Source organism: Coregonus lavaretus (genome assembly GCF_964263955.1).
Source record: "Coregonus lavaretus genome assembly, chromosome: 4".
Lineage (NCBI taxonomy): Eukaryota > Metazoa > Chordata > Actinopteri > Salmoniformes > Salmonidae > Coregonus > Coregonus lavaretus.
This window is the reverse complement of record NC_139991.1, coordinates 6,260,294-6,285,614: the sequence shown is the minus strand read 5'-3', so window position 1 is coordinate 6,285,614 and position 25,321 is coordinate 6,260,294. Positions and strand designations below refer to the sequence as shown.

At 40.0% G+C, this 25,321-nt stretch overlaps 2 protein-coding genes across 4 annotated transcripts; both read right to left on the bottom strand.

The window, feature by feature from the left end:
* Positions 1-865: 865 nt before the first annotated feature.
* LOC311127298 (glycine cleavage system H protein, mitochondrial-like) lies at positions 866-4,904 on the bottom strand. The gene is made up of 5 exons (XM_084159108.1): positions 4,653-4,904; positions 3,041-3,120; positions 2,536-2,599; positions 2,295-2,426; positions 866-1,962 (listed from the first exon to the last, which is right to left on the bottom strand). Exons 1-5 carry the CDS (start codon positions 4,801-4,803, stop codon positions 1,865-1,867), a joined length of 525 nt encoding a protein of 174 aa, XP_084015234.1. The 5' UTR covers positions 4,804-4,904; the 3' UTR covers positions 866-1,864.
* A 1,208-nt stretch (positions 4,905-6,112) lies between these two features.
* On the bottom strand, positions 6,113-25,027 carry LOC311127946 (lysine--tRNA ligase-like). 3 transcript variants are annotated; one of them, XM_084159846.1, is made up of 15 exons: positions 24,958-25,027; positions 10,863-11,051; positions 10,553-10,694; positions 10,228-10,393; positions 10,028-10,121; positions 9,741-9,927; positions 9,459-9,584; positions 9,121-9,240; positions 8,869-9,031; positions 8,567-8,740; positions 8,376-8,461; positions 8,195-8,280; positions 7,906-8,032; positions 7,522-7,665; positions 6,113-6,626 (listed from the first exon to the last, which is right to left on the bottom strand). In XM_084159846.1, exons 2-15 carry the CDS (start codon positions 11,003-11,005, stop codon positions 6,552-6,554), a joined length of 1,833 nt encoding a protein of 610 aa, XP_084015972.1. In that variant the 5' UTR covers positions 11,006-11,051; positions 24,958-25,027; the 3' UTR covers positions 6,113-6,551. The 3 variants fall into 3 exon arrangements, with proteins under 3 accessions (XP_084015972.1, XP_084015974.1, XP_084015973.1); XM_084159848.1 differs by lacking the exon at positions 10,863-11,051 and having other exon boundaries at positions 24,958-25,021; XM_084159847.1 differs by lacking the exons at positions 10,863-11,051; positions 24,958-25,027 and adding an exon at positions 17,039-17,113.
* Between the last annotated feature and the right edge of the window lie 294 nt (positions 25,028-25,321).

Below are 25,321 nucleotides of genomic sequence, written 5' to 3'. Positions count from 1 at the left end.
CCACCCAAATCTGAGTTATTGCTGATGTATGTTTGTAGGTACACCACAAGGGGTCACTGCAGCCCCACAATAAAGTTACACACATTTCACTTATGGACCTGTTCAGACAGTCTTTTGCATATAAGCCTATTTCTCTGAGTATCCCCCAATTTTCCATTCTCATTGTTGTAATGATAATTATCAATTACATGTTTTCATTGTAGGAGTGTTGTGTATTAAACCCTAATACTTTCTTGAAATCATAGTAAAGATATGCGGCATGCAATATTTAAAGTGCACATAAACAGCAACCCCATCACTCTGCTCATTGTGTCAAGAGAGGACCATCCCTGTCTGACAGCCAAATTCTATTCTCCTGTAAAGTAGTAAAGCCCCATTCCCCTTCATAATCAAGTCAAAGATATGCTCAGTTTCTCTGCTGCACTGATTCTGTGCCCACTTTTGCCATTAATCATTGATCAACCCTCCCCTGCACCTCATCTCTATCTTAATCTAAGGGCAAAAGTCAAGGTGTGCCGAGCTTTAATGTAGCAACGAGAAGCAGCCAGTGTCATCAGCACGCGTTTCAGTAGTGCTTCTATCCCCGTGGTTTTTCACCAGTTAGGCATCAGAACAAAAAGGTATAGTGTATAAAGCAGGGTAATTTCTAGGAATAGGTCCACACACACCCTTCACAGAATGGGCAACTTGTCATTTATAATGTAAACTACTGAACCATTAACTGACTGGGCTGACTATATGTTAATATATCAATGATGATACTGTGTGGCTATATTAAATGTGTTAATATCACTGAAGTGCAACTTTCGGTAACTTGTTTTCATCCATTAGCTTAAATCACTTGGGTTGGAAAATACAGCAGCAGTATATCAAATCAAATTTTATTGGTAGCATACACAATTTAGCAGAGGTTATAGCAGGTGCAGCGAAATGCTTGGGTTCCTAGCTCCTAACAATGCAGTAAAAATGTCAAACAAGTACACAAATAATCAAAAACAAGATATCATGTCAGGAAAAATCCAGTTAACCCAAATAACACTATCAGTAATCCAAATGCAATCTATGCATATATAGGCCTACACCAAAAATATATACTAAGAATGATATGTATAGCAGTAGATATATTAGTAAGCTATGTCAACAATCCAGTATAATAATACAGGCGGTGTAACAAAAATGCAATATATTCCAGATGTCACCTCAAAATACGAAAATATCCCAAATAGAATTGATTCTTGCTTAATTTGTGCTTTAGTCTTTTGTTCTAAAGAAGGTTATCTTGCTGAAGAATGTGAATCTACAAGTGTGGGAGTCTTTGGAAGTGCCAGGCTGCCAGCCAAGGTTAGGTTGACTAGTCTTGCATTGCCAGACACCAAACTAGGTTTTGACTATTAGATAAGGACTCAAGGTGGTTTATGTAAAGCAAGTGAATAGTACTGTATACAATTCTTCCCACCAGAGGGAATATAAAAGTCATAATGAAAAAAACAATGGATTGTCGGTTGTATTTATTTTATCTGACTTCATTTCCAATCACTTTCCAACCTGTTGCCACTTCTCTATTTTTTTTTCAGTCCAAACAAAGCACCTGAAATAATTAAACCTTATTGTCGTACCAACAGGATTTATCGTTGTGCCAACAGGACATGGGAACAAACACTTCAGGTTGTCTTGTGGTTTCATCAGCAATAAGCACCTAGGTTATCTTGGTGATTAAACAATTACAGTGAAAATAAATATCGCTACTTTACATAATCTCATTTTAGCTGAGATTTTACAGCCAGTCCAGATAGGATTAGTGTGAAAGACCTGTAATCATCATTAAAAATAACATTTAAAAAAAGAACATGGAGAGTCGAGCAGTCTACTCATCAAGTGATTTGATAAATTTCTCATAGGAGCCATCGTCCATGAGGCCATCAAGTTCTGCAGGGTTGTCAATAGTCATCTTAATTAGCCAGCCTGAAAGTCAAAGAGGAGAGCAACCATCAGTAACATTGTCAGGAGAGGGGGTTTAATAGTGTGTCCACTGATTATTCACCAACATAAAATCACATAAGGAGGTGGCAGGTACCCCAGCCGCTAAGAGCGTTGGGCCAGTAACTGAAAGGTCGCTGTTTCGAAACCCCAAGCCGAATAGGTGACAAATCTGTCGATGTGCCCTTGAACAAGACACAACCCTAATTTGCTCCTGTAAGTTGCTCTGGATAAGAGCATCTGCTAAATGACTGAATTGTCAAAACATACTTATCAACTGATTTGCCATGTCACTTTGTCTTGCCTAAGATACTCACCCCCTTCGTAGCAGGATTTATTCACTAGTCCAGGGTTGTCTGCCAGCTCTGTGTTGATTTCAGTTATCTCTCCAGTCAGAGGAGAGTACAGCTCACTAGCAGCCTTCACGCTTTCCAAAGCACCAAACTCATCTGCAACACAAGCAAAGGACATGCATGACCCTCCTTATTGGCAACAAAGCTTGTGGTCACAATAGTCATTTACTTGTGGGAGGAAACTTAAAACCTGAAAAATACTCACCCATTTGTTCAAGTTTTTGCCCCACCTCAGGGAGTCCACAATACACCACATCACCTAATGCTTGCTACAATGGAGGGACACAAATTCTAACATTTTAGCAGATACAGCTTTCAGAATTTGCAACACAAAATATTCATATTTGAAGTATACATTGAGGAAATTCTGGGAAGAATCCTAACGTCTAACTGATTTCATAAAGCATAAAATAAGGCCAATGAAAGTTGTGGTAAACGTCAAGTTAGTCCACAAATATCAGATTGGCCCTCAAATAATTTTAAGCCAGGCGTAATACAATTAATCAATTACCCTAAACAATAGTCATACATTTGTAAAATTGCCCATTCTGGTATACGTCTTTGTATTGCAGGACAAAGTACAAAGTTCCAAAATAAATCTCTCAAGACAATACAGGCATTATGTAGACCAATAAATGTCAGATTGTCAGTAATTTAGAAACACAACAGCACACTAAATCATTGATAAAAGTATCAACCAAACTGCCTACCTGAGCAAAATTGCTGATGCCAACTGTGCCAACTCCTCCCTCTACTCGCACCCACTCATGCTTGTCTGTGAATTTGAGGGCTGTAAAAATAGATTCACGTCAGATAACGGGATGCATGTGCATAAACTAAGTACCCATCCCAAACATTGTCCTTGTTATTGACTGTCCAAAGGACACTAATGTACTATGGACCAGAGCCAAAAAGTACTGTGCGAAACTGCAAACCTTATTTAAAATACTGCACAGTGGCAAAATATACCATTCATGATTCTGAACATGCACTTTCCCACATTCAGTCCTGTAATGTCAAACAAGATGTGAATTGTATTACTATCACCATGGTGATGCCAATTGCTCATTCAATGTACCACGCATTCTCTAGCTATTACTGTATATTGTAGTATGGTTGTACACAGTATGGGTGGTGGGAGGGAGCACCCACATTTAACAGTTCTCTATTGGTTGAAATGAAAAACATCCTTCCTCTAATCTGCTATGTGGGCTGTTCATTATATTAAATTAACTAATAATCATTTTATACTATTTTGGACAGATGCAATCCACATTTTAAGCAATAAACATTAAAATATGGTTTATGTCAAATGCTGTCACGTTTCTGATACCCTGGGGGGGAATTAAATGCCTCAACAGTTTCCAATGTTAGCATCAGATCATGCAGAAAAAATACAGGTTTGAACCAGATTGTGAACTGTGCAAAATGCTGAGGCATGGCTGGATTGTCTGAAAGACTCAGGGGAGAGCCTTCCCTTAATAGAGATCTTCAATATAATTTATAGAGTAAAACACCCCCCACATAAAACACCATACATGTATTTGCCATTTTCAGCCTACAAATTTAGGAAATAAAGTAAATATGCTAAATATAGATGTATGCTCAAATGTGTTAGTTCAGGCCAGCATTTCACTGGCTATGTCCAAACTCGTGCATGACTTGCTCTATGTAATTATCCACTACATTGGGGCACGAGACAGTGGGTGTCTGAGTGCCTAACAAACGCTAATGTTTTTTTAAGGCCGTGGATAGTAGACCCAGCAAATCGTTCCAAGGTCAAGTTAAACCTCTGATAGATTACACTGTAAAACATTTTTTAAGAAAATGAAAACTTTAATTCGACCTGGCTACTTTTGGGGACAGTTTATGTAAAGCGACCATATAATTCAAAATGTTACGGTTAAACCAACCTATCGCGGGGACCGTTGTTCGACAGGGCTGGTCAGGGAATCCCAAAATTCCATTGGAATTCCATAAAATGAAATAACTTGATTTCCGTCTGGGAATAACTACAGAGAATATTTTACTTTTAGACCACGTAACGGTCAGCATTAGGCTACTTTTTATTTGACCCATCGACCAAACTTTGTCGTAGCAGGGCATGCGTTCTGAACTGCTTACAAAACTGGACATGCTGATCATAAAATTCAAATCGCAGTTCACGCGCTCTCACTGACGTGTAAAAATGTACGGTGGTAAAGTGACCAAAAACAGCGTGAGATTATTGCCCCTCAGCGACTGGAATGTGTAGCCACAGACCCGTACATCAATTGTAATGTTGATCAATCTAATTTGGGCAACATTGTAACAAATTGTTACCTGTGGACAGTCGCGAGGCCGTGCTCAGTGTCCGTGCGGTGTTGGCCTTCCATAAGAGCCGATTTGCGGAGATCTGTACAGGTCGAGAAAGCTGAAGCAGTACTGGGGAAAAGTTTGCAGAAAGGCACCGGAACGCTACTCTCATCGCCATCTTCACAGTGTCGGCCGAAAAGATTACACATGCAATTGACTGAGTGGAGCGCGCACCATTACCCTTTGCGCGCTCTCGACATGAAATAGAAGCGGCTTTTCGTGCACTGCACCCGCAGGACTTTGTGGAAGTTGGACCGTATTTGCCGATAAGGTTTTTCCTTATATGGATACTCTGAAGGTGTAATAGATGCACAACATAATATTTAGGATACTACTTGTTTTTTCGCATAGTTGGTAGTGTTAGATGTTCTTCTGTCTATTGGTCTACTCTGCATCTTTATGGTATTGTAGACCTAACCATAAGGTTTTGGGTGCGTTCCTCTGCCCAGGCGTTGCTGAAGCATGCCACATTTTACACCGCCTGGGTATGTATTTTAACTATCAGCAAACCACATCAAATGTTATAACAATCTGTCAATCGATGACAGTCGATGCCGTGGCACGCAACCATTGGTTGATTCATGCAACGTCTGAGCAGGGGAACGCGACCATTCTCTTATGCTTGGTAGATCGTATAAATTGGGTTGATTCTAAATCGTTTTCCCTTCATGAATATTACAGCACTAACCCCATCACTGTTTCAATTGTATCCGTTTTCTATTGTACTGTAGTACACAACTGCTGAGATCGGGCAACAGTTCCTAGGACCTAGTGTTGCTTTCATTAAACAAATGCTGGTTTTCTTGGTAGACTTCACACTAGGGTCCTACAGTACTTTGCAGCATGACTAGAAAGTAACTGGACTGCATTCACTGAAAATGAACTTACCACACATCTACCTCCTCTAAAGGTATTGCACACAGGTCATCCCACATAATCCTTTCTTAGGGGATCCAAATGGGTGGGGTGCACCTTGGCCATCAAGAGTTCGGTCACCAGGGGTGTATTCATTACGTCTTGCAATGGAAACAGTTTACCATTTAAGAAACAAACAGAAGCAGAATGAAACAGGGATTGATCTACCTGAATTTGTCCAATAGAAACTCTAGTTTGTTGCTAAATGTTTTCCATTTGGAAAAAATAAAGAGGCAACGTTTTGCAACAGAATAGGTGTAGTCATTCTGCCAAACAGTTTCTATTGGACAAATTCAGGTACGTCCCTCCATGTTTCGTTCGCTTCCATATAAGAAATGTTTCGCAACAGATTTGGCTGAATGGCTACACCACTGCTTTATCCAAAAGCTTATGAAAATGTACATAATGAAGACCATGGGTAAAGAACAGTAGACCAGTAACTTAGGCCTACTGCAACAGTAGATCAGCTGCAGACATATACTTTGACATAACGCAATCATGGGAATACAGAATCACATTTTTGTCATTAAGTTTATTTTTGTGCCAATGGCAGTTGTGTGGGTGAACCATTTTTTTAAAAGTAGTCAGACTGCATGGCATACAATAACAGAACACAACAAACATGTCCAGAACCCTCATTCACTGACATTACTTTGGGCTTGGATGTCCACCACACTCTGAGGGAAGACAGAAAAGAGACAAAGCGCAAGGTAATACAAGGCAACAACAGCACACAATTTATGTTTTCAACTATGTAATGATGGAAAAAGAATTTAAAATTAACTTATTTCCCTTAATGCAGATTGCAAAATTCAAACCATATGATAAAATAGAAAACAGTCAATGCCACCGGGACCCACAGTGAGACCAACAGACCAATCTGATTATTTCCCCAGGCTTCATCACCATGCCAACCCCTGCAGAGATCTGCCAGCAGGCGAGGTCACAATACTACACAGAGGTGCCCTCTGTGAGAGGGGCTGTCTTGTTGTCATCAGGCTTCATGGCAGGGAAGAACAGCACCTCCTGTGAAACAGAATTAACATCAGGTGGTTTCACACACACAGAGTCCTGCTGAAGTGCATTCAAGTTTGTAGTGTATGTGCGTGTGTGTAAACAATCATCGATACAGTGTCCCATACCACATAATAATAAACATGCATGTCTAAAGCCTTGTTCACATTGGCAGTTTGAAGTGACTGAAATCCTTTTTGTTTTTTGCAAATCCATTTCAAATCTGTTCTTTTTCCTGCAGTCTGAACAGCCAAAAAGCACATGGAATCGGATATTTCAAGCCACATTTCAAACCACCTTCGTAGGTCATACAAATCTGATTCTTGGCCATGCAACTTGTGTATGAACGGTCAAATCAGATTTATTTGGCATATCTTGTTGCTTGCTAGCTACTCTGTTGACAGTTTGATAAGAACATGTGGTAGCTAACTAGCTAATGGTTTACAAACAAATAACTGAATGTGCTAGAAAACTAAACAGCTACCTAGCTAGCAGACTGTTGTGGTTAGCCAAAATGGACTCCTTTTGAAAGTTGCATCATCTTATCCTTTGAGGCTTTGTAAGTGTTCTTACACTATGACTTTGAACATTTAAAGCAACTGGGAAATATCCATGGCAGGCATTGTAGTCCTTAGCTGGCTACATAACTTCTGAGTGATAGGAAGCGGGAGCACCACCACCAATCAGCCTACACTACTGCGCACACATCAGTCATTACTATGGCAACTAGCATAGCCATGTCAGCAAATTACTGCCGTCTGAACACACACAAATCCTATTTGGTCACTTGAAAAATAGAACTTGAAAAACTACATTGATTTGAGCATTAAGGCCTACAGTGTGAACCAGGCTTTAGAGATTGCACAGGCTCTATATTGGCCTCTGCCTGTGTGTATTATAACTGTACCTTGATGTTGTTGGAGTCTGTGAGGAACATGGTAAGGCGGTCAATGCCCATGCCCCAGCCAGCAGTTGGTGGCAGGCCATACTCTAGTGCCGTGCAGAAAGTCTCATCAATGGACATACTCTCGTCATCACCCTCTGCCTTGGCCTAATAAAACAAACATACACACAGAAGCTAGATGAGAAACAGACTGTACTAAAACTAAATAGCTCATCAAGATTTACAGGGTGGTGACTCATAAACAGGAAAATATCACAAAGAAAATGAAGCACCAATGGTTACTAAGTTGACGTAAGGCAAGAATTTGGGGGAAATGTGTCAGTTTAGTGGCCCCTACTACTACATAGTTTGTAGCGTTACTCAGTCGACTCGCCAAGGCACACTGACCTTAGCCTGTTGCTCAAAGAGCTCCCTCTGTCTGATAGGGTCGTTCAACTCAGTGTAGGCATTACAGATCTCCTTCTTCAATACAAACAGCTCAAAACGCTCCGTCAGGCCTTTCTCTGACCGGTGCCTGTATGGGGAGAGATCAAGGAGAGCACAGCTAGATACATCTGCATTGACAAGCAGGGGGCACTGCAAGACCTATGTTGACTGTTTCAAATGGTAACCTGCAGTCCATAAGAGCATTGTTGCTTGTTTTTAAATTAGTGTAATATGGATAGGAAGAGCTCACCATTTGGCCAGGGGGCTCATGATCTGTGGGTGGTCACAGATGAACGTGGGGTTGATACACGTGACTTCCAGGAAATCTCCCACCAACTGCAGGGATAAACATCAACTTCAGTTTAGTCATGATGTCAACAACACGGAAGGGGTATAGGAGGGGAGTTTCCTGAGTAGATTAGAATGGGCACCTTGTCAAGGAGGCGGGCAGTGGTTCTAGGAGGAGGGCACTCCACTCCTTTCTGGGCACACAGTTCATCAAAGAATTTACGGGTCTCTGGGGTGGGTGGAGAGGGACAGGTCAGTAAGACAACCTAGGAAATTCTATAAATATATAGAGGTATAACTGTGGCACTGTATTGACCGGCATTCAATCTCTTACCGTCACTGTCGTAGGTGTCAGCAGCTGGGAACTTGACGCCCATCTCCTTCTCCAGGTCGTGTGTCAAGCTGACCCTCCTGAAGGGAGGAGTGAAGTCAATCTCATAGGTCTGGCCCTCTGGACCCTCTGGATGATACTTCACTTTGTATCCTCCAGTGATGTGCTTGACCATCCCTGATGGGAAGAGAGAGAGCGGACCAGTTAGTAATGGAATCTAGCAGCTACACACCTACATGTCACTGTGAGTAACACTAGATATTCACATTCCAGAATGTTGAAGTAGAAACACCCTCTTCATTCACCCGAGAGAAGCTTCTCTGTGATATCCATCAAGTCATGGTAATCTGCATAGGCCATATAGAATTCGCAGGTGGTGAACTCTGGATTGTGGGTGAGGTCAATGCCTTCGTTTCTGAACTGCCGTCCAACCTCATACACTCTGTCAAACCCCCCGACCACAAGCATCTGGGGAAAGAAGGCACGGAAATATGAGCATGGAGTTTATTTTTTATTTTTTAAATGCGTTATTGGTCCTTCCCCGGGGGACAGGTTACCTTGTGGTAGAGCTCAGGAGCGATCCTCATGTAAAGGTTCATGTCTAGGTCGTTATGGTAGGTCACAAAGGGTTTGGCCACGGCCCCTCCAGGAATCAGGTTCATCATGGGCGTCTCAATCTGTAAGAAACGTGTGTTGTGGTTTTACAGTCTGTTACCCATCACCAAAACCCTGTTTGTGAAAAATAACCCTTTAAAATGTACTTTCCAAATCAAAGAGAAGACAGCTTTACCACTCTTGAACTCTTAACCTGAACTCCTCCACACTCCCTCATTTCCCTGACATACTTTTAAAAAATTGCTAAACACAAGTGCCCCCTACTGGCCATTTCCCTCACCTCCAGGAATCCCATCCCGTCCAGGAAGCTGCGGAGGTAAGTGATGATCTTGGCACGTGTTACAAACTTCTGCCTCACAGAGTCATTGAGAATCAGATCCAGGTATCGCTGGCGGAATCGTGTTTCCTGGAGGCAATGGGTTAGAGAAAGGGTGAGGATCCCTAAAAAAGGCAATTTCTTCTGCTGGTTACATGAATTAAAGGTGTACTCTATCATCTCTCATTCATATGAAAGCCTGACATGTTTTCTGTATGTTCACTACAGGATTGTGAAGGTGCTCACCTTGTCCTTGAGACCAAAGTGGAGGTGGGGCAGCATGTGCAAGCAAGGTGAAAGCAGGGTCATCTCTATGGGAATGATGCTCAGCTCGCCCTTTTTGGTCTTCCCCGGGTTACCACGAACACCAATGATGTCACCACGCCGCAGCTTGTTGTTGATGCGCACAAACTCCTCCTCAGACTTGTAGCTCCTAACAGGGAACATGGACAGACAGGGTTAGAATATATACATGTGGGAGGTATTTGAGCCCCCATGAGTAGTGGAGTTCTGGGAAGGGCCATGTTCTGTACCTGTTGGTTGCCATAACTTGCAGCTTGACGCCTTCCCCTCGCAAGTCATAGAAGATTAACTTGGCCCCGGACTCTCTCTTGGCATGGACACGACCTGCCAACAACAGAGTTTCACATATGTCAAAAATACAGCTTGGCCATCAAATGACAACATCATATTATTCCAAATCACAATAGTTGAAAACAGTTGTTGTCAGTACCTGATACACTGAGGACAATGTCTGTTAGCTGGTCTCCAGGCTGTAGGTGGTTGTACTTCTCAATGAACTCTGTGAGCGACAGATCTACATTGTACTTGTGAGGGTATGGGTCCTCTGCTGTGCCCTTCAGAGCCTGGATGGCTTGGGTGCGGATCTTAAAGTATTGCTTTTGGGATAAACAATATAAAGTGAGGTTACTGTAAATGTTCAAGAGCTCAATTACTGCAACCCTATTTAAAATATACTACTAAGATCAGCAGTCAAATGTTCTCAAGCAAATCACAAGAGGGAAGGAAGGACGATCATAAACATGCATATAGCTCACGTTAGGGTCCAGGGTCTCCTCATCTGCCCCGTATGCATTCTGATCCGCCTGGTCATTGGTCTCCGTCTGCTCAACCTGCTCTTTGACTTTGGCTTCCTTCTCAGATGCCTTCTTCTCAGCTTTCATTCGCCTCTTCAGCTCACTGACAACAACACAGAGGGTAACATCAGGGTATCTAGTGGACTCAGCATCAGGGTTAAGGGGACTACTAAGGAGACTACTTTATAAAGCCATGTAAGTAACGTCTAAAAGGGAATCATTTATGACAAAAGGTTGGTTGTTTTTCTCATTGAATGGAAAAGCCACCAACCTTTTGTCACCTCGCCAGCGATTCCCCTGAATTAGAGCTGGGACTGATGCTGTGCTGGGGAGAGCAAACTTTACCCCCTGAGCCCTGACCCCAAAGGCTTGGCACACCTGGTGCCTGGCAGTCCTGACCACCAGAGTCAGCATGGTGAGGCAGGCTGACCTACTGAGCTACACCAGTCAATGACCAGACCTGGAGAGAGACACAGAGCACAGCCGTCTTTGGCCCACGTCATATTATTTCTAAGGCACTGAATGTTTTTCTAATAAAATATAAATGAAAAGGCCATGTACTAAAAAAAGAATGATGCTTCTGCTGCTTAACATGTCTCTGCGTAAATGACTATGCAGGGTTAGATGTTTTTATACTCAACAAAAATATAAAACGCAACATCCAAAAACTTTAAAGATTTTACTGAGTTACAGTTCATATAAGAAAAATCAAATCAATTTCAAGTAGTAAATTAGGCCCTATTCTATGGATTTCATACAACTGGGCATAGAAATAAGCTTTTTCTGCATATGGAACATTTCTGGGATTTTTTATGAAACATGGGACCAACACTTTACATGCTGCGTTTATATTTTCGTTCAGTGTAAATGGGTTTAGTAACAGTAGTGTAAAGTAAGTAGAAATACTTTTTTGGGGGGGTATTTATATATTTGGTAAACTTTTACTCCACTACATAGGAGTAAAAGTTGCAGGACTTTGCAGTTCGAAAACTCTGCAGTCATCTTCAAATGGCCCTGAGATATATCGGGAGGTCTCTCTATAAAAGTCCCTGGCCTCACACCAATACATGGATTTGAGAGTCAAACTATCATTCAAAATTAACAGGCAACCCTTGTCAGCGTTGATATCCTATTTTGGGTCGTGATTCGGTTAAGTTAAATAACAAAGCAACTGATTTGCTTCTTTCCCGTTTCGGCAGCCTCCCAGAATCTCCATCCGACGTCTTAAGTAAATTATCTTCTAACCAGTGATATAAAAACGCTCAGATTTCGTGTGGCATTTGAATATTTTTAGTTTAAAGTGGAACTGACAGCGTTTTAGCAACACAACTTTTATTTTCATTTATTTTTTACATTTTCTGACAATGTGAGCACTTAGATATGGTCATTTTCACGTCTTAATAAATTCATAGAATGTTTGGGAATGCCGTTTGAAAACTATCGCAATATAGAGTGGGAAAGTGGCAAAGCGTTTGGACAATTAATAGATACTGCAGTAAATAAAACCTAATAAAAACATCTGTTTCATCCAGGACCGGAGTCTACGCAGACCGATGCACAATAGCCATATCAGAGCTACAGTAGGCCTTTATGCCACACAGGCCTCCCATCATTCACGTTGAACTGGACTGTGTTTACAAGCAGTGGCAACAGCGCGATTTTAGATAATTTGAACGCATTCGCCAAAAGCCACAAAATACACCTGAATGGATTTCTATAAATATGTAAATACCACGGGAGTCCTCTTACATTTGGAAACTTTACATTCCTATTGATCAAACAACGATGAAAAGGTAGGCTCCCTCTCCCTCAGTTATGCACATTAACAACAACAAGATCAACAACTAATGCTAGCCAGAGCAAGATGAGCTAAACTCTAACGAGGGAACAATAGATAAACCCTCTCAAACTTTTTCAGCAAGTTAGCCGTCAAAATTACACTGATAAACAATGGGGAATAGTAGCCTGCTCGTCCTTCTCCAGCTTGCCTGCCAATGCATGCTTGTCCCCAACCCACATTTTGACAACTGAATGGGAACTTGCCTGCCCGCCCATTTGATCGATTCCAAATACATTTGATTGATAACTAAGGGTGCGTTCATAAATTACCTTCAGTGGGTCAGCGCGCTCTGGGTCATTCGTAAATTCAGCGCTTTTTCAGATGATCCGTTCGTAAATGCAGAGCATTTCGCTCTTCGAGCATTCAGAGCCACACACACACTGGACGCTATGGCTGAGGAGTAGGGTTGATCTGATCGTTCCTCACAATGGCAGTCAAACACCAAGCTAACTGGCCACCTCACGCTGACCATTTTACTCGCCCTAGCAGAGCTGGTTAGACTGTTTACATGTTATCTAGAGCGTTAGTGACTAACTGTGCTAGTGGCAACAATTTAATTACTTTTTTTGCCCACGTTTACTGACACCAGGCATATTCAGCGGGTGTTGAGTGTTCGTAAATTCATCAGTTATTCTGCGCTCTGGCACACTCAGACGAGAGTGCTCTGAAATCGGAGTAGATAGCCAGATTGAATTTACGAACGCAAGAGATATGCTAACTGGATAATAATCATTCAAGTTCAGAATAGCTAACTAGATAGCTATCAAAGTGATTCACATTTATTGATAGCTAACCAAATGACACCTGCATCTCTAGCTGTAGCCACCGAAAAAAACGATATGAGGGGAAAAAGTCGGCCACTCACCCAATGACATCCTCCTTAGCTAGCTAGCTAGCTAGCTAACATTTCTAACCAGGAGAGAGCCTGTAGATTCGTCAAACAACAACTTTATTATAAGATTAGCAAAAACTTAGCAATCAACAATCTCTAAAATAGTGCAGAGTGAAATGCCCAACAAACATAGTTGGGTCTCAGTTTTTATAGAAAACGTGCAACCTCTTGTCTACGTGGCAGTTTAGCAGATGTGTGGTAACAGGGGCAGAACATAGTGTAAAAGGCAATTGGTTTGTCTGTGCAGATTAAGATAGCACAAGGGCTTATCCGCATAACTGCGTTTTGTCACAGTTCACAATATAATGTGCTCGTTTCTGCAAGTTTCCATACAGCTGACTTCCTGTAGATAGTAAAACTACGGGATGTCTTACATGCTGCGGTCGCACCCAAACGGATCTTATATGTACGCCCAGACTTATGACTAAGTCACACAAGACAAGCCTGCAACAGCAAAAAAAATTAACTAATATATAACAATGGACAATTATCTAAGTAAAAACAGCATAGTATGTCTAAATGTAATTCATTTTCCACCATAATAGCTACATAAATAGATATGCTAGTTTATTAGCCACGTTATGACTGACATGTGACCATTGCCCTTGCTAGTTTAATTGTATCGTCTTCCCGGGATTATTATTTTTTTGAATCCATATTTGCAAAGTAGTTAAAGCGCTGTCAGTTCCACTTTAAACAGCGCATACAACCCAAACGTTTGCCCCTGTTCTATTGACGTTAATGTGATATCAATATGAGTGATTAACAAAATAGTGTTGTGTTTACCTTTCCGCGTTGGCGACCCACGCTGCCTGATTTCTACAAGTTGTCCTCTAACCAGTGATATGCACATTATTCCCAGATTCCATGTGGTCTTTCAGTAGGGTTAGTTTGAACAGGATTTTCAACCTGACCCCCCCCCCCTGTTCTATTGATTACAACGTGATAACAATATGAGTGATTGACAAATAAGTGTTGCATTTCCCTTTCTGTTTAGTGACCCCCAAATCAAAATATGACACGTTTCAGGAAGCTAGGCGAATGTTGCACGTCACTACTTCACAAGATAGCCTTCTGGAACATGTGAACTTTTATGTGCCTTAATAACAAACTTGTATGCCATCTGTATGCCATCTTGTATGCCATCTGTAATTTAAATTTAAAAATGTAAATTACAAGCCTAGTTGGTTTAGCCACGGAAAAAGACAGGAACCTTCTCACTGGCCATGATTGGCAGAAATAATAGATGGGCTGGACATGCCAAGAGATGAGTTCGGATTGGTCTGCCATGTAGCATGCTTCTGTCTATAACATGAGCTGCTCAGTATGTCATTCCGTTTGTACTGTATGGGTTGGGATTATGGTTCATATCTAAACAAAAGACTCCACGTCGCCAGATGATTACACAACCCATCAAGTTAGCCAGGTGTGTCTGGGGGTGATTATGGCAATCTATTGTATTTCATGAACATGTGTACATGTCTTGACAATAGTGACCCATCCACAGCCCTTAACTGTTGGTTAAGGGCTGTAAGTAAGCATTTCACTGTAATGTCTGCACCTGTTGTATTCGGCGCATGTGACCAATAAAATTTGATTTGATTTGATTTGATTTAGATAGATGTGGCTTTAGCATTTATTTCACATTACCCATTAATTTAGACAAGTGTGTCTGGGTAAGCATAATCTAATAATTATAAAAGATTCATACAATATTTCTATGTGGACACTTTACATTTTTGACATTGCTACTATGCAAATAACCATTTCACTCTACCGTTTACACCTTCTGTAATTTAAGATATTTGATATAGTGTGTGTTTACCAGAGACGGTAATGTGAAGAACGTCAGATTAGGATATAATCCTAGATAAAGTGTGTTTTTACTACTACTTTCACCACTTTTAGTCTTGAAATCTTTGGTTGTTTCCTACACTATCATTACTTTGTTTAGCACATGGCCTTACATTTGAATCCTTAAAGAGATGGGTGGAGCGAAGGTTTAATAGGCTGTGAACTATGCTGAATGGGTGTAGACAAAGAGGAGCTCTCCAGTAGGTGTATCAAAACATTCAACGTCCATTTCTCAAAAGTGGTGCTATAAATTTATTAACTTTCAAAGCAGAATTACTTTCCCATTGTTACTCAACTGCAGTGTATGATACACCATTTATATATTATATATATATATATATATATATATATATATATATATATATATATATATATATATATATATATATATATATATATATATATATATATAGCTGATTACTATTGTGGCACTATGATTACTATTTTCAACTAAAGTTCCATTGTTATTCCTAAAACATAACATTAATTTCCAATAGTATTCTAGTTAAATAAGGTAAAAACTATTGAATGAGTCTAAAAATGCGCTGTGATTGATTTATTTTGATGATATACCAGAAATCGTGAAAACGGATGTCCATGTTTGAGTGTCCAAAAAAACAAGCATTTTCTTTTCCTTTTGATAATTACGTATATATTAACCAAATACTTTTAGACTTTTACTCAGTGGTATAAAGTTCTTAAGTAAAAATACTTGTAAGTACTACTTAAGTAGTTTTTTCGGGTATCTGTACTTTACTATTTATATTTTTGACAACTTTTACTTCACTACATTGCTAAAGAAAATTATGTACTTTTTACTCCATACAGTTTCCCTGACACCCAAAAGTACTCGTTACATGTTGAATGCTTAGCAGGACAGGAAAATGGTCTAATTCACACACTTATAAGAGAACATCCCTGGTCATACCTACTGCCTCTGATCTGGCGGACTCACTAAACAAATGCTTCATTTGTAAATTATGTCTGAGTGTTGGAGCATACCCCTGGCTATCTGTAAAAAAAATTAAATGGTGCCATCTGGTTTGCTTAATATAAGGCATTTGAAATTATTTATACTTTAACTTTTGATACCCAAGTATATTTTAGCAATTACATTTAGTTTTGATACTTTAGTATAATTAAAACCAAAGACTTTTAGACTTTCACTCAAGTAGGATGTTACTGGGATGACTCACTTTTACTCGAGTCCTTTTCTATTAAGGTATTTTTACTTTTACTTTTACTAAAGTATGACAATTGGGTACGGAGAACATTTTCACTTTCATTCTGAGCTGATCAGTCATTAGGCAACATAGCCTAGTAGTAGCTAGCTAAATCCACTAGTTACCAAGCCATCACATTACAGAAGTGAGATAGGATATTTAGCCTGGATGCATAAAGCTGATTACTTCAATATTTCCCCACATAAATAGCATGAGTATGACCTGAAAGGTTGGTGAAGTTGGCAAGAAGCTCATTATGGTTAAGGAAAAAAACATTTATTTAGCTGAAACGTGGTTTTGTCAATAAACTTACATGAAAATAAGGAACTTCAGATCAGCAATTTAGCTTGGGTAATTTCTACGATGAAATATAAGTTTTGTAGTTATCTCCATTCACAGACTAGGATGAAGAGCATGTATGTGCGATATGCCGCTTGAACCGAAATGACCATTGGAAAATGTGTATGCACATTCGCTATGGAACACTAGTTTTTCCATCGAGCTTTATCCGATCTGACGCAACACTATCCTACTACTTTTATCGAATAATAACACGGAAGTGAAACACACACCATCAACATGTTGCACACGTCTTCATAAATTTTTTCCAATAGAAGAGAGAATCGACATTGGCTTACTTTTTGCTAAGAGTCTCTGCGTCCACCTCTGTAACGTCTGCCATCTTTTTCCTGCAGCAAGTGAGTGATGCGCGCAAGTTCACCCCATATATAACTGTCGGCATTGAACTGTACCCAATGACGTTCCAGCGCGTTCGAGGGGATCAGTCTAACGCAAGACGCTGCGCAAAAGTAGTTCTCCACTCAGACAGGGGATCATATTAGTTTATTTTGTTGTTTTCAAATAACTCCATGGGCGGTTTTCATTTTTATCTTCATTGAAAAACACAGGTCCTTTACTAATTATAAATGTCTAATCAGAATATTAAAATACATGTGAATATGTGATCATATTCATCTGGTTTCTGAGCATGTCTGTCCTTTCTTCTTCCCTTGCTCTCCTCACTTCATCATTTTAAAACATGTTTTAGATGGACAACTAGGGTAAGGCCATGATGCATTTAATTGATGATTAGTTATGTTACTTTTCAAACGTAATTAGATTGATGTGCTTGTGATTTTGCCATTTCAAATATTTCACAGTATGGGATTCATGATGTCTTGTGTGTCTCCTGGACAAAAACAAAAGCTGATCAATGCAAAAATGTAACCAAAACCAATCATCAGAGGGTGGGGAAATCAACTTGAAAAAGGAAAACTGATCTATCTTTATTAATATATATACCAGAAGGTTTACATAAATATAACTGCAAGAGTATCCAAATGCCCCAACAAAAGCAAAAATACATTTATATAGTCCTTTTTTCAAAGGTAATATTTCACAGTTGTTCACATGGTAGCTAAAAACACATAGGTGATATGCACTCCCCATACCTATAACCTGTCACTGCTATCAACAGGTTCACTCCTGATGCCCAGAAAAAAATACATTAGTGGAAATAAAGCAGACTTTCACATCAAACCAAAGCCAGACAGGTTAAAAGGACACAAACAGAACAAAGTGTGAAAAGACTAACTGATGACATTTACAATAAAAACAAAACACCAATGATGAAAATTCTGAATGACAAGTTTGTTTGAATTTGGTGAAATTTGTGTTTGTCTTGACAGACATAAGCCCAATCATAACAAATATAAGAAATCCAGGTGGAACACAGTATCACATCTATTTCAAAAAGCTGCATTAATAATTAACAGAATTACAATGTTCCGTTACAGTTTCCCCTTTGCAATGAAGAATCAAGAGAGGCTAGATAGATAAAATATATTTTAAAAGTAACAGATATACATTTACATTGAATCAAGACGCATAGCAGTTTGATACAACACTTCAATTGCAGCTACAGTGCATTCGGAAAGTATTCAGATCCCTTCCCTTTTTCCACATTTTGTTACGTTACAGCCTTATTCTAAAATTGATTAAATAAAACATTTTCCTCATCAATCTACACACAATACCACATAATGATAAAGTGACATTTTAGCAAATGTATTCAAAATGTATTTACATAAGAATTCAGACCCTTTGCTATGAGACTCGAAATTGAACTCAGGTGCATCCTGTTTCCATTGAACATCCTTGAGATGTTTCTACAACTTGATTTGAATCCACCTGTGGTAAATTCAATTGATTGGACATGATTTGGAAAGGCACACATCTGTCTATATAACGTCCCACAGTTGACAGTGCATGTCAGAGCAAAAACCAAGCCATCAGGTCAAAGGAATTGTGGTCCCCAAGAACACAGTGGCCTCCATCATTCTTGAATGGAAGACATTTGGAACCACCAAGACTCTTCATAGAGCTGGCTGCACGGCCAAACTGAGCAACCGAGGGAGAAGGGCCTTGGTCAGGGAGGTGACCATGAACCCGATGGTCACTCTGACAGAGCTCCAGAGTTCCTCTGTGGAGATGGGAGAACCTTCCAGAAGGACAACCATCTCTGCAGCACTCCACCAATCAGGCCTTCATGGTAGAGTGGCCAGACGGAAGCCACTCCTCAGTAAAAGGCACATGACAGCCCACTTCGAGTTTGCCAAGAGGCAACTAAAGGACTCTCAGACCATGAGAAACAAGATTCTCTGGTCTGATAAAATCAAGATTGAACTCTTTGGCATGAATGCCAAGTGTCACGTCTGGAGGAAACCTTGCACCATCCCTACGTGAAGCATGGTGGTGGCAGCATCAGGCTGTGGGGATGTTTTTCAGCAGCAGGGACTGGGAGACTAGTCAGGATCGAGGGAAAGATGAACAGTGCAAAGTACAGAGAGATCCTTGATGAAAACCTGCTCCATAGCGCTCAGGACCTCAGACTGAGGCGAAGGTTCACCGTACAACAGGACAATGACCCTAAGCACACAGCCAAGAAAACGCAGGAGTGGCTTCGGGACAAGTCTCTGAATGTCCTTGAGTGGCCCAGCCAGAGCCTGGACTTGAACCCGATCGAACATCTCTGGAGAAACCTGAATATAGCTGTGCAGCGACGCTCACCATTTAACCTGACAGAACTTGAGGATCTGCAGAGAAGAATGGGAGAAACTCTCCAAATACAGGTGCCAAGCTTGTAGCGTCATACCCAAGAAAACTCTAGGCTGTAATTGCTGCCAAAGATGTTTCAACAAAGTACTGAGTAAAAGGTATGAATTATTTTGTAAATGTAATATTTCAGTTAGAAATTAGCAACAATTTTGCTTTGTCATTATCGGGTATTGTGTGTAGTTTGATGAAGAAAAAAACAATTTAATCAATTTTAGAATAAGCCTGTAACGTAACAAAATGTGAAAAAAGTCAAGGGGTCTGAATACTTTCCGAATGCACTGTATGGTACAGAAAATGATGTCATGGCTTTAGAAGCTTCTGACAGGCTAATTTACATCATTTGAGTCAACTGGAGCTGTACCTGTGGATGTATTTCAAGGCCTACCTTCAAACTCAGTGCCTCTTTAATTGACATCATGGGAAAATCAAAAAAAATCAGCCAAGACCTCAGAAAGAAAATGTGCAGACCTCCACAAGTCTGGTTCATCATTGGGAGCAATTTCGAAACGCCTGAAGGTACCACGTTCATCTGTACAAACAATAGTACGCAAGTATAAACACCATGGGACCACGCAGCCGTCATCCCGCTCAGGAAGGAGACGCGTTCTGTCTCCTAGAGATGAACGTACTTTGGTGCGAAAAGTGCAAATCAATCACAGAACAACAGCAAAGGACCTTGTGAAGATGCTGGAGGAAACAGGTACAAAAGTATCTATTCCACAGTAAAACGAGTCCTATATCGACATAACCTGAAACGCTGCTCAGCAAGGAAGAAGCCACTGCTCCAAAACCGCCATAAAAAAGCCAGACTACGGTTTGCAACTGCACATGGGGACAAAGATCGTACTTTTTGGAGAAATGTCCTCTGGTCTGATGAAACAAAAATAGAACTGTTGGCCATAATTACCATCGTTATGTTTGGAGGAAAAAGGGGGCGGCTTGGAAGCCGAAGAACACCATCCCAAACGTGAAGCACGGGGGTGGCAGCATCATGCTGTGGGGATGCTTTGCTGCAGGAGGGACTGGTGCACTTCACAAAATAGATGGCATCATGAGGAAGGAAAACTATGTGGATATATTGAAGCAACATCTCAAGACATCAGTCAGGAAGTTAAAAGCTTGGTCGCAAATGAATCTTCCAAATGGACAATGACCCCAAGCAAAGTTGTGGCAAAATGGCTTAAAGACAACAAAGTCAAGGTATTGGAGTGGCCATCACAAAGCCCTGACCTCAATCCTATAGAAAATGTGTGGGCAGAACTGAAAATGCGTGTGCGAGCAAGGAGGTCTAAACACCTGACTCAGTTACACCCAACTTATTGTGGGAAGCTTGTGGAAGGCTACCCGAAACGTTTGACCCAAGTAAAACAATTTAAAGGCAACGCCACCAAATACTAATTGAATGTATGTAAACTTCTGACCCACTGGGAATGTGATGAAAGAAAGAAACGCTGAAATAAATCACTCTCTACTATTATTCTGACATTTCAAATTCTTAAAATAAAGTGGTGATTCTAACTGACCTAAGATAGGGACTTTTTACTTGGATTAAATGTCAGGAATTGTGAAAAACTGAGTTTAAATGTATTTGGCTAAGGTGTATGTAAACTTCCGACTTCAACTGTATACACATACATGTATGAAAAGCACAAACAACAATATTCAAACTGTACGCCTATTATTTAATTATGTAGACTGGAAATGAATGATTTAAAGGCTGGATGATTTATTCTCTTGTATGAGTAATAAAATAGTTGAGATGTACATTCAGTAAACATGAGACGAGATAAATAGCTGACTAGTGAATGCATGGGCCAATTTAATGAGTAACTGGTCACAAAGGAAAGCATCGTAAAGTGCAAAAATAATAAATGTATTTTTCACGAATTGTATATTTTCTTTTTCTATTTAGTTTTCCTAAAATACTTTTAATACAGTATAAAAAGGACAACAATGCGTTATAAACAATTGTGAGCACCCGCTCTATTGATTTTAATGTGATATCGATATGAGTGATCAACAAAATAGTGTTGCGTTTATCTTTCCGCGTTGGCGACCCACTTGAAACAAAATGCAACAATCCAAAATGTAGTTGGCTGTTTTCTACAAGTTGTCCTCTAACCAGTGATATGCACATTATTTCCTGATTCTGTGTGTTTTTTCAGTAGGGTTAGTTTGAACAGGATGTGCAACCTGAACCTATCGACAAATATCAGTGAGAAAAAGTGATGGACAACTTTCTGTGATGGACAACTTTCTGCACACGGTCAGTGTGAACCGAAGTGACTTGACACAACGGGCCAAACAAGCGTTCATCCATGTATACGGGTAAGAGTCTAGCTACATTTTCAAATATTATACGTTTAAAATTTGGTCAGAAAGTAGTTTTCATTGCAAGATAATACATACTGTTAGCCAGCTAGCTAACGATAGCATGCTGGCTCGCTAGCTAACGTTACAGGTATGATCTGTGTAGTAATATTATTTGTATCTCAGAAGTCCATTTATATTGCTAGTTATAGCCTAGTGTTAGCTAACTAGCTAACATTGCACCTAATTGGTTAGCTTTAGCTACCTGCAGATTCATACTACAACATTGTATGCATGGTGGCTAGCTATGACTATCTGTTTGTCCTGTATGGGTTGGGATTATGGTTAATTGTTTAGCTAGCTAGATGGTGAAGTGTGATTAATCACTGCAGAGAACACGTTTCCACTGCTCCAGAGTCCAATGGTGGCGAGCTTTACACCAATCGCATTGCGCATGGTTATCTTAGGCTTGTGTGCGGCTGCTCGGCCATGGAAACCCATTTCATGAAGCTCCCGATGAACAGTTCTTGTGCTGACGTTGCTTCCAGAGGCAGTTTGGAACTCGGTAGTGAGTGTTGCAACCGAGGACAGACGACCTTTACGCGCTACGCGCTTCAGCACTCGGTGGTCCCGTTCTGTGAGCTTGTGTGGCCTACCACTTGGCAGCTGAGCTGTTGTTGCTCCTAGACATTTCCACTGCACAATAACAGCACTTACAGTTGACTGGGGCAGCTCTAGCAGGGCAGAAATGTGATAAACTGACTTGTTTGAAAAGTGGCATCTTATGACAGTGCCACATTGAAAGTCCCTGAGCTCTTCAGTACGGGCCATTCTACTGCCAATGTTTGACTATGGAGATTGCATGGCGGTGTGCTTGATTTTATACACCTGTCAGCAATGGGTGTGGCTGAAATAGCTGAATCCACTCATTTGAAGTGGTGTCCATATTTATTTCATGAACATGTCTACATGTCTAGACAATAGTGACCCATCCACTTAGCTAGATGTGGCTGAGGGGTGGTTATAGAATTTATTTCACATGACCCATCAATTTAGACAAGGGTGTCTGGGTAAGCATCATCTAATAATAATATAAAAATATTTTCATCTGGACACTTTCTATTTTTGATATTGCTACGATGCAAACATGCAAGTAACCATTTCACTGTACCGTTTACACCTTCTGTATCCTCTGCATGTGACAAATAAACTTAGATTTTATTTGAACTATAGTGTGTGTTTACCAGAGACGGTAATGCGAAGAACATGACCTGCACCAAAGTCAGATTAGGATATAGGTCAAGGACTAAATAAAGTGTATTTTTACTAATACTTTTTGCTACTACTTTCATCACTGGGTGGGGCTAAGGCTTAAGAGGGTGTGAACTATACTGAATGGGTATAGACAAAGAAGAGCTCTCCAGTAGGTGTACCAAAACATTCAAGGGCCATTTTCTCAAAAGTGGGGTTACAATGTAACCAGTGTAGTGTATGATATTCCATTTTGTAGCTCTGAGTCTGTATTTTTATCCAATGTAAAAAACACAATTTCAAATGTTGCTACATAAGACCGAATTGAGGTGGTGGGTCAAAAATACATGACTTCAAAATGTAGCTGGCCGTCTTCAGCAGGTTGTCCTTTAACCAGTGATGTAAACAATATTTCCAGTTTCTTTTTTTGGGTTTCAACAGCACATACAACCTGATTTCCCCCCTAATTGATATGAGTGTTTTCAATATATCACAAACTGTTTCTGCATATTTACATTTACATTTACATTTTAGTCATTTAGCAGACGCTCTTATCCAGAGCGACTTACAGTTATGTGAGTGCATACATTTTCATACTGGCCCCCCTGGCCCCCCGTGGGAATCGAACCCACAACCCTGGCGTTGCAAGCGCCATGCTCTACCAACTGAGCTACACTGAGCTACATTGATTTGGACACTTCGAAACGCTGTTTTGACATTGACCTATTTTGACATTGACCTATTTATCAAAAGTTATTGTCAACAGGAAGCAGCAACAGAATCATTTTCAATTTATGTTTTAGGAATAACAATGGAACTTAACATTAATTTCCAATTATTCTAATTAATCAGGTAAAAACAGCCGAATGAGTCCAAAAACGTGCTGTGATTTATTCATTTTTGATAAACCCGTTTTCTTGATTTCTGGTATGTCATGTCTAGTCAGTGTTTGAGTGTTAAAAACCCCCCAGAAAAATCATGCTGTCTGTAAACAATTTTTTTCTTTTGAGAAGTATATATAAAACCAAATACTTTTACTCAAGGAATATTTTACTCTGTGACTTTCACTTGGGTCATTTTCTATTAAGGTAACTTTACTTTTACTCAAGTATGACAATTGGGTACTTTTTCCACTGGGTAGGGAGAACATTTTCACTTTCATTCTGAGCTGATCAGTCATTAGACCATGTAGCCTACTAGTAGCTAGCTAAATCCACTAGCTAGCAAACCATCCCATTAAAGAAGTGAGATTATAAAATATTTAGCTTGGAAGCATAAAGCTGATGAATTCAATGTTTAATAATATAATATAATAATAAGCAATTTATAATAATATGTCATTTAGCAGACGCTTTAATCCAAAGCGATTTACAGTCATGCGTGCATACATTTTTACGTATGTTTCCCCACATAAATAGCATATCAGTATGTCCTGCAAGGTTGGTGAAGTTGGCGAGCAACTCATTATGGTAAAGACAAAAAGGCAAACACTTCTTTCGCCAAAACATGGTTTTGTTAAATCAACCTACACGGAAATAAGAAACTTAAAATCAGCAAATAACCTTGGGTAATTTGTACGATGCGATATGGGTTTTGTAGTTATCTCCCCTCACAAAATATGATGAAGAGCATGCATACGTGAACATTTAAGGACTACAAGAAACACGTGCGATATATTGCTTGAATGGACCATTGGAATATATATGCACATTCGCCATGGTACATTCGTTTTTCCATTATGCTTTATCCGATCTGATGCAACACTATCCTACTACTTTTATCGAATAATAACACGGAAGTGATCAACACACACCATCAAAGTGTTGCACAGGTCCTCATAAATGATGTCCAATAAACGAGTGAATCGACAATGGCTTACTTTTTGCTGAGTTTCTCTGCATGCACCTCGATAATGTCGGCCATCTTCTTCTTCGCTAGGCTTTGTCGGCCGATGGCATCCAACGTTATGGTGCATTACCGCCATCTACTGTACTGGAGTGTAGGCCAGAGACGGGGAGACATTATCGTAAAATGCTTACTTACAAGCCCTTAGCCAACAATGCAGATTTAAGAAAAATAAGATTTTAGAAAATATTGACTAAATAAACTAAAGTAATATAAATAAATACAAGTAACAATAAAATAACAATAACGACGCTAAATACAGGGGGTACCGGTACCGAGTCAATGTGTGGGGGTACAAGTTAGTCGAGGTAATTGAGGTAATATGTACATGTTGGTAG

Bases quoted from the DNA above. Each gene is read 5' to 3' on its own strand.
- LOC311127298 (XM_084159108.1), bottom strand. From the start codon at position 4,803: ATGGCGATGAGAGTAGCGTTCCGGTGCCTTTCTGCAAACTTTTCCCCA. The intron at 3,121-4,652 runs GTAACAATTTGT...CTATTTTTACAG, and splicing joins GGCCTCGCGACTGTCCACAG to CCCTCAAATTCACAGACAAG. The intron at 2,427-2,535 runs GTGAGTATTTTT...CTTGTGTTGCAG, and splicing joins GCAAAAACTTGAACAAATGG to ATGAGTTTGGTGCTTTGGAA.
- LOC311127946 (XM_084159846.1), bottom strand. From the start codon at position 11,005: ATGCTGACTCTGGTGGTCAGGACTGCCAGGCACCAGGTGTGCCAAGCC. The intron at 9,585-9,740 runs GTGAGCACCTTC...CATTGCCTCCAG, and splicing joins ACTTTGGTCTCAAGGACAAG to GAAACACGATTCCGCCAGCG. The intron at 9,241-9,458 runs GTGAGGGAAATG...CGTTTCTTACAG, and splicing joins ACGGGATGGGATTCCTGGAG to ATTGAGACGCCCATGATGAA.